The sequence below is a fragment of the Drosophila rhopaloa genome, unplaced genomic scaffold, assembly GCF_018152115.1.
Source record: "Drosophila rhopaloa isolate 14029-0021.01 unplaced genomic scaffold, ASM1815211v1 contig_150, whole genome shotgun sequence".
NCBI lineage: Eukaryota > Metazoa > Arthropoda > Insecta > Diptera > Drosophilidae > Drosophila > Drosophila rhopaloa.
This window is the reverse complement of record NW_025335029.1, coordinates 1,486,100-1,495,099: the sequence shown is the minus strand read 5'-3', so window position 1 is coordinate 1,495,099 and position 9,000 is coordinate 1,486,100. Positions and strand designations below refer to the sequence as shown.

Genomic DNA, 9,000 nt, shown 5'->3' with positions numbered 1-9,000 from the left:
AATTGTAAGTTAAATAAATTGTAATAAACTTTTTTTGTTTTAACTAAACTACTTTTAGTTTTAGTAAATGAGCTAATGGTATGTAACTTCAAAGAGTATTTTATAATCGGTTATGTTTATTACGAGGCTTTTTTCGACCTGAACATTTGTTGCAAATGCGCTTTTACGCTTTTGACTTCAATTTGCCCAAGTCCACCGCTTTTTTGATATTTCACTGTGCATAAATATATACACAGCATTTGCCACTGCTCTTGTTATTTGGTGTGTGTATTTTTTTTGTAATCGCATTAAGTGCGCTTATTTAACGCAAATCTGCCCGAGTTGAGCGAAGAGTCGCCGGCCTGGAATCGTCGAATCCTAGAGCCTTGATCCTGGCCAAACGCTAATGATGACTAATTTGTTTGCTTTTTGCAGAGTCCCATCACCAACTCCTCCCGGAATTCCATTTAAGTGGGGAACATGTGTGTGTTCTGCTGGCCACAAGTGTTTGGCAGGGACTTCATATCCTCCCCTGAATATCCTTTTGTAGGTTGTTATTTTTGCAACATTTAACGCTTATTTGGGCCTTGCTTGCTAAGCTTTTCTGTCCCCGGCTTTCCACTCTGTTTGTTTTTCTTTCCATTTTTTTTGTTTTCGTTATTTAGAAAAGCCTTTTCAATTCGTTCAGTTGAGTTTGTTGTTTTTGAATGCAGCGCACAATTAATTTGCAATTAGCATTTTGTTGAGAAAGTGTTTGGGGTGCATGGGATATATGAAAACGGTAATAGAGGGGGCGGTAATTTATACAATATAAATACGGTTAAAATTTAAAGCTTCATTGTCTTAGCCTAATTTACAAAATAAAGAAGGAAGTTTTCTATTATGTTTTTAAAACGCTTTTTATTAAATTTAAATATTCTGAGGCAATAATTTAATTGTGGAGTTTGTTTGGTGTGATATTCAAGTATTTGATATTTATAGTAAGCTTATTAAAATAATATTAAAATATTTAGATTAGGTAAACATATAAATATAAAAATATTTTAATAAAACTGTTAGTTTGCATATAGTAACTAACCATTTTCAATTCATCCAAGCTTTGTTTCCATTACTATTTACCGAAAAACTTCGATTACCCGAACCCCAACTAAATCCAAAATGTGGCCTCATTTAATCAAACTTAATGTCTGAATACTCCTCCTTGAACTAGAAAAAAACAGTTCAATCCGATTAACCAATTTACTCACCATGGCAAAATATCACCCTTGTCCAGATTTCATTAATCGGGCATCCCAAAAGAGGACAGCGAAAAACTGGACAAGGACTGACAACCAATTGCTAAATTAACAAATTATGCATCAGCCAAGCGGGAAACGGAAAAAAGATTGGTAAAAATAGAGGCTAAGTATCAAAAGGAAAAAAAAGACAAGCACTTAATTTAGTTAATGTAAACGCAGGACATTCCCAAGTCTGGAAGGATGCTTGACATTTGACAGATGAACTTGTAGCAAAAAGAAGTGAATTCGTGGGGAGAAAATAGCACCGCTTTAAATCTTGATGCGACTCAATTTGTTAGTTGCCATGAGGAAAGACAAAAGGGGAGAAGAACTTCGTGGGATTTAAGTTGGTCCGTAATTGTTACAAATAGTGGGTGGGAACAAATTCGGAGGGAGTTGAATCGAGGACGAAAAGTACACCTTACTTGGTCCCATCCCTGTTTTGGCCACTAAATGGACGCTCGTCTATTTGATAAGTCTCAACATAAAAGAGCATCAAAGCATTGATAAACAAATATAAATTGGCATTATATAAATAAATAAAAACATTTATACAGCTCAACTGGTAAAACATAAAAGATGAAGGTGCAACACTCTTTTTGATAGATAATAATATACGATGTAAAATCAGCAATGAAATTAATAAAAACATTTTCTACGTTGTAAAAAGTTTACATTTTTTAACACTGAATTTTTTGATTGCAACATTAATCAAACTTTTAATATTTTCTGGTAATGGCTTACTTTTTATGATTATTTCTTCAAATGTCTGAACATTTTAACGTTCATCTACCAAATAATTTTAATTTACACATTTTCCTTTAAAAGAGCATCCATGGGCCTTCGAAACTGAAAGGACATCAGGTCCTGGCCGTACACCTGAAGAGTTTTCTGTTTGTCTGCTGGCCCTCAGCAAGTTAAGCTGCTTTCGAGACGTTCTCCTATATATATTTTACAGAACCCCCAATGCGCCCTCAGATAATAACAAGAACAAATTTCTATACTTTAGAAAAAATTATACTTGTTTAAAAAAAAAAATTCTTAAAATGAGGAATACTGCAATAAAAAAATAAATTACCCTAAAAAGTAGAACAAATTTCTCAAATTAACCCTAAAAATTAGAAAATCCTAAAAAATAGAAACGATGTGAGTCGTTTAAACCGTGTTTTGTAATCGCCTTAAACTTTCTTTTTATAAGTAGCCGCTAAGATCGGCTTAATATTATCTATTTTTATTCTAATGCGTCTTCTCGTGCCAAAGGTCCAAAGTGACCATCCCCTTATTATGTCCAGAAACCTAATTTTTTCCTCATTGCCTATCTATATTTTTGTTGTTTATAATATACAATTGCCACTTAAAGATAAATATTATGTTAAGATATTTTATAGATGTTTACATTATATTTGATAAATACAAAAAAATATTTTTTTTTCATGATTTGATCTCTGTTTAGGAAGTAAAGATCAGAACGATTAGCACAGTTCCGTATGTAGGTCTCCCCAGATCTCACAGATTGAGGGTCCAGCTGCAACCCTTTCTCCGATCCTGGGAACCTGATCCAGCTGCAGCAGGAGAGGATTGCTGATCACGACATTCCATTCATTTCTTGCTTCTCGTGACCTGCTGACAACCATGATCTGCTGTTGTGCTGTCCGACTTGGACGTGCTTCAAATGTTAGAGCCCGTCTTCACATTCACTTTTCTCAGGTTAAACCCCAATTCAGTTAGACAAGACAAAGAAAAATATGGACACTTGTTTATTAGTAAGAAACGCAGTTACCAAAACACAACAGCTTATTTAACTTTTTCAATAACTATTTTTACATAAGGTGTAGCAAGTACGTGCTTTGTATAATTTCACTTATCCAACAGCCTCACAGATAAAATATAGACTTCTGCTACATTCGCTATCGTACATTTCGCCTTGGTAAGTATCCACACAGTTATCTTTGTCTACTAAGTTGTTTGGTTGACCAAATGCCCACTTGAAAAAGGTTGCTGGTTTGCCAGTGGCCACGGACACAAACTCTCCCTCCTTGGCCACGTCTGTGATGCCCAGCCAGTACAAGCGATTGAGATCTAGTTCATTATTGATGGCGCTAAAGTCCGAATCGTTTTGAATAGTTGCCAGGTGACCTCCCATCTCGCGGCAGGTTTCTTCAGCACCGTCCCAGGACTTTTCGATTTTGTTTTCGATGTAAATTAATCTAGACCCGATTCGCGTGAACAAAGGAGATATGCTAGCGTTGGAGACACGTTTAGACACATTTTCCTGCAGGTCTGCCAGTAGGTTTTCAATCCGATCCAGTTTCGCGTGTAAGTCAAGGATATTTGCATTCGTCGATGAAGCTTTCTCCTGGTCGAGCAACTTGTCAAGTTTTGCTTCGATTCTGACAAGTGTTTCCTGTGTTTCATTTTGATTTTGGGGATTGCAAGTGCTCCACTCCTTCTGGTGAGAAGCAATGTGATCGAGCATTGGCTTCAGGGCCTCAAGACAAAACTCTCCACATTGATTTGGCGGGTCGTTCAGCAGGCATACGGATCGCCCATTGTCCTGTCTTTCTGCCAAGGATCCATACAAATTGTATGAAAGGAACGCAAAGAAAAAATAAATCGATGACTTGAACATATTAAAAGTAAGCAACCGGTAAGGGCAAACGCTTTGAAAAAACTGAAATTGATTTATTTGTTGACTTTCGAAGAGCCCCAATTTAATGCGGACAGCTGCCCGGATGTTATGCCTTATCAGTGAACAAATCGTAATCAGTGGGTTTTAAGCACTTGTTTTGAGTCTCCGTTGAGCCACTCTCAAATTGTTTTGAACGAACCTTTATCTCGAAACCTATTTTGAGCTTTAATAAATGATTAAATTGCCCACATAAATACAACAAACATTGATAAGGGCAGCGGCGATGCCCAGCAGGTTGGCACTGGTCAGCGGACGAGATCTGCGGCGATCCGCTTGCAAATTTTTCTTAAATTAAGATAGTATTTCTCAAAAGTAGAAAGTGTCGCCATAAACCAAAATCACCCCAAATCCAAGAAAAAAATTCTACATTTTTTTATAAATAATAATATTGTCTTAAAATATAAGATAAATCCTACAAAATATAAATATTTTCTCAATCTAACACTAACAAAAAAGAAAGCAAACGTCGCCAAGGCGAATTTTGTATACCCTTGCAGTTATTACAAAACCACTACATTTCGATTTTTATGCCTATATTACTAATAATAATGAAGCTATGTCGATTTAATTTTGCCATCGTTTCTATGGCAGCTATATGATATTGTTGTCCGACTTTTAAAAAACTAAAAGCGTATATAAGTATAGTAAATAATTACTACATCTCAAAGGAATATTTTGATAAATATAAAAACAGCAATATTTATTATTTTTTTCATTTTTGTATAAGAGTTTTATAATATAGTTGTCCAATTTTAATTTAATTAAAACCGTAATTTCATAGTATTTAGATATTACCAAATCCCAAAGAAGAATGAAACAAATTGTTTTCCGATTGTTCCTATGGTATCTATATGATATAGTCGCCCGATCCAACTCGTTCTGACTTATATACTACCTTCAATAAAAAGACAACTTTTGGGAAAGTTTTCATATAGCTCCCATAGGAAAATCAAAAAATGAAAAAAAAATGTATTAAATAAAAATATTTGGCTGTTTGAGATAAAATAATTATTTACTATTTTAGAATTACGCTTTTATTTTAGATGCTATAGAAACGATGGTAAAATGCATAATATAGGTAATAATAACTGCAAGGGTATATAAACTTCGGTTTGCCAAAGTTTGCTTCCTGTCTTGTTAGGGCTAATTTTGGTATGAGTGTACACTGCGGTGTAAACTTTTGACTGATATTATAATACCCTCTGCAAGGATATAAAAAGCGAAAACTTAATGATTTTATTGCTTATGAAGATGTAATTCATTTTCGCCAACCCCTTCGACAATTATCCTTTTAGATAAACAATTGCAGACAGGGGGCAGTAGAATCGTCAGCAAAAAATGTCATAAAAAGTGTTCTTCTCTACTCCGTTCTGTCCTTTGGTTTTGTTTTCTTTTCCGCGCTTTTGCTACACAATTTTTTGGTTGATTTTCCTTTTTATTTTCTTTTGTTTTGCCCTTGTCGTAAAACGTTTATTTCATTTATGCGGCATATTCCCTTTGGGGAAGTTGTCGTAAAAAAATTATCCAATAAAATTATGCAAAAAGCGCAGAAAAGGATTAAAAACATCCACAGGAAGTGGACTGCTCGGCAGCTGTGTTTGTTCCTCCTTTAATTACTCTCTGATAGCACAAAACTATAAGGAACGCTTCGGTTTTTATGGCGCCGATCGTAAATGTAAATGTCTGGGGACTTGCCGAAGAAAATATTTGCTCAGAAGGATGTGTTTAGGCATCGTAAACTGAGCAAGAGACCACTGAAGCTTCCACTTATAATCTTGGCTTATAAATCTGCCAGTTCTCACTCCCTTCATCCCTCATATGACGCACTGTTTAATCTTAAATCGAAATCAGGACTTTTTCGCACATAATTCAAGGCACACAACAAAAGGACTTGCTCACAGCTAAACCTACAAAAGAAATTCGAACGCAATTAGAATTGAACTAAATTCATAGGTCAAAGGGGTTTATTCTGGAGCATACAGTGCGTTTCAAAAGTCTAAGGATATTTTACATAATAACAATCAAATAGCTTTTTTAAATTGTTTTAGTTCTTAAGTTTTTTATATTATATTTTGAGAAAGTATTTTGAAAATTAAAACATTTAAAAAAAGACAAAAAGTTATTTAAACTTTTTTTTTTATTTAAAACACTTGGAAATGCAATTTTTCGAAAATGGAGTTATGGTATATGACGAAGGTATATAGTGGAGTGTCACCTTTAACTTATATTTATGAAGCGCACTGCACTGGCATCCAATCAGTTCTAAAATCACGCACCAAAAGCTGACCATAGAAATATTCTAAAAAAGGCCTTAAGCTGCTCACCTCGCTTTCTATTTCTATCGCTGTCAGAAACGTCATCCACACACAATTATTTCTAATGACAGGACAGATGATGGCGGCGAAGGACCTTACTCTCACCCAGTCCATTTATTCTCCGTACTTTTCTCAGTAAGCCAAAACGTATGTCAATTTGTCAATTTCGCATATATTTTGCGGCGGTTTCTTTTCTCTATTTTTTGCCAGGCAACGGCGACGAGGAGTCCTTTTTATTGATATCGTCCGGGAAACACGTGTGTGGAAGGGAAGCTTTCCACCACAACAATGTAATCTGATGCCTGTGTCCATGTGTCCTTTGGTCCATATGTGGACGATTGCCGTTGGCTTTTGGCCATAGCTTTTTGCCAAATCATTATGCCCACAAAAATATGCTTCCATTTCGGTGCTATTTGCCATGGTTTTGTCAGTTATCCTTGGTGGTTATTTGATATTTTACAGTTGATAATAGTCAAACACGCACAAAAGTTTTCATCACATATCAGCCTTTTATTCGTGCCAGATCATTATAGTTGATTGATGTGTGTGCGGGTTTCACTCGTATTTGTGCTTTTTCTGTGGTTTTGAATTACTTAGTCGGCCATAAGCACAACTGTACCTTCCTTTTTTTTTAATAAACTGCGGATTTTTACTGAGATTATATAATATATTTAAAGTTAAACTAAACTAATAAATAGTTTAAACAAGAAACCACATGTTTTTTGGTTTAAGATTTGAACTTTTTTTTTTTAAGTTAACGTGTAATTTAATAAAATAAATTAATTTAAAAACTTTTCTAATAATTATTGAAAAATTGATTTTGTTTTGTATAAAACTTAAGTTCAAAAGTAAAAAAAAATATGTATTTTTGTAAATGCTTAAGCTTTGATAGAAATCCAAAATGTTGTTTCTATTTGATTACAAACACCAAAAATGGTGTAATATAAATTAATATAACCATTGAAATAATACACAATCAAACTTATATTTGTAAGTTATCGGACATATTAATCCTGCATTTATAGTCCCTATTGCCTAGAAAACTAGGTTTGACTTATAGAGACACAGAGTAACTACCTAACAGGACCCTAACGAAATAAGTTAATTAGTGTTCTGCAGTCGTACTATTGAAACTACAACTTAGTTTACCCCTGCGCAGCTGTACCCAAAGCACTTTGCAATCAAACACTTCAACTCACCTCCCTTCGACGAGGGTTGAGATTTAATTATGGGAAAATAAAACAGAGCACAAAAAAGTCAACAAACTTTGGCCGCTACACGTAATTAAGCACATGGCCAGGGTCCACTCCCAGCCACCCTATTCCTAATTTCCACCAAGTTGCAGTTTGAGTTTCTTTTTTTTAACAGGAACAGAAACAAGAGCAACGGAGCGACAATCGCCTGCATTGAATGCATTTAACTCTTTCAGTCCGCTTTTATGGTCATTAATATGCTTGATTATTTCCCTTGACTGGTTTGTCCTTCAGCCTGTCCTGCTCCTTCCGATCCTTTCTTCTGATGAGGCTGACTGACTGCCACGTGGCCGCCGTCGTCCAGCGCCCGCATAAACATTTTCATCCTCAAGTATCAACTTCCTGTGTGTGCCGAGCATTATAAATAACCAAAGCATTGTGATGGCAATATTTTCAGAAAAATAAAAAGTAAAGTAGAATAAGAACTGTGTCCTCACCTCAGCCGAGAGCAGATCCACCCCTTGGCCTGGTAAAGGGTTAAGTAGCAGGCGGAGATTCTCGCTTCGGGGGTTGGGCCACGCCCCATTATTAAGGCTGATTGACGCCTGTTTTTGTAATTTTGTAATTGAAACTGAAGTTGGCTCGTTGATTTTCGCTTCGTATTATTTTTTCCACAATTTTTCCGCTCCTTTTATAAGGTTTTTTTTGTTGTTGCGCCCGCAATCATTTGTTTGTCATCCTTTTGATCTTTTCGCTGCTTGTCAGCTCACGGGATTTAATGCGCTTTTCTCGGGGCGGACTTCTTTTTAATTTTTGTAATGCAAGTTGACAAATTATGATATTGTCACACTTTTTTTCGATGAAATAATAGATGAGCTGGGCTTTGTTATGGGCTTTGTTTTAAAAGGGATTGAAATTGAGTTTTGGGTTATTTATGGGTGGAATTTTAGGTTTAGGGAAACATTTAAACTTATTTAAAAGGAAATTATCGCAAAGTCTTCGTAAAATTTCTTATAAGCTGCTTTATCACTCCTCTAAGTCTTTTCTTCTCAATGCTAAATTTCCTTCAGAACTTCCATTTGTGTAATTGTTTCATAAATCTAGAACCCTATCGAGTCATCCCTCAAACAGTCGATTCACACCCGAAAAGGCAGACTATGCCCCACCATTAACCTCTCAACAAGCGGCCAATAACTCATATCAAGAAATATGGAAAACTTCAGCAGCATCCTTCCTGGCTTGGCCATCAATTTGGATGGTAGCAGCAACATGGCCCCGCCCTAATCTAGGTATATCAAAGTGTCCCAGGACGAGCTGCTCAGTTCCAAGGACCTGCTGGTCGGTCGACCACTTTAACCAAGTTTCGACCAAGCGACAAGCCCTCAATTATCAGATTTGCATGAATGATACTTGCTATGCTCCTGATGCGGCTGTTCCCAGAATTGCTAGCTGGCTGGCCAGGATGGCCGGGATTCCAGGATACGGCGGATACTCCATCTCCTGTGCCTGTCGCTCTGCCGCAGCATAATATTTCAAATCAGGCGAAC

General features: G+C 36.0%; 1 protein-coding gene across 1 annotated transcript; it reads right to left on the bottom strand.

Moving 5' to 3' along the window:
• Positions 1–3,117: 3,117 nt before the first annotated feature.
• On the bottom strand, positions 3,118–3,898 carry LOC108042337 (accessory gland protein Acp29AB-like). The gene has a single exon (XM_017120563.2). The coding sequence runs from the start codon at positions 3,883–3,885 to the stop codon at positions 3,118–3,120; it is 768 nt and encodes a 255-aa protein (XP_016976052.2). The 5' UTR covers positions 3,886–3,898.
• Between the last annotated feature and the right edge of the window lie 5,102 nt (positions 3,899–9,000).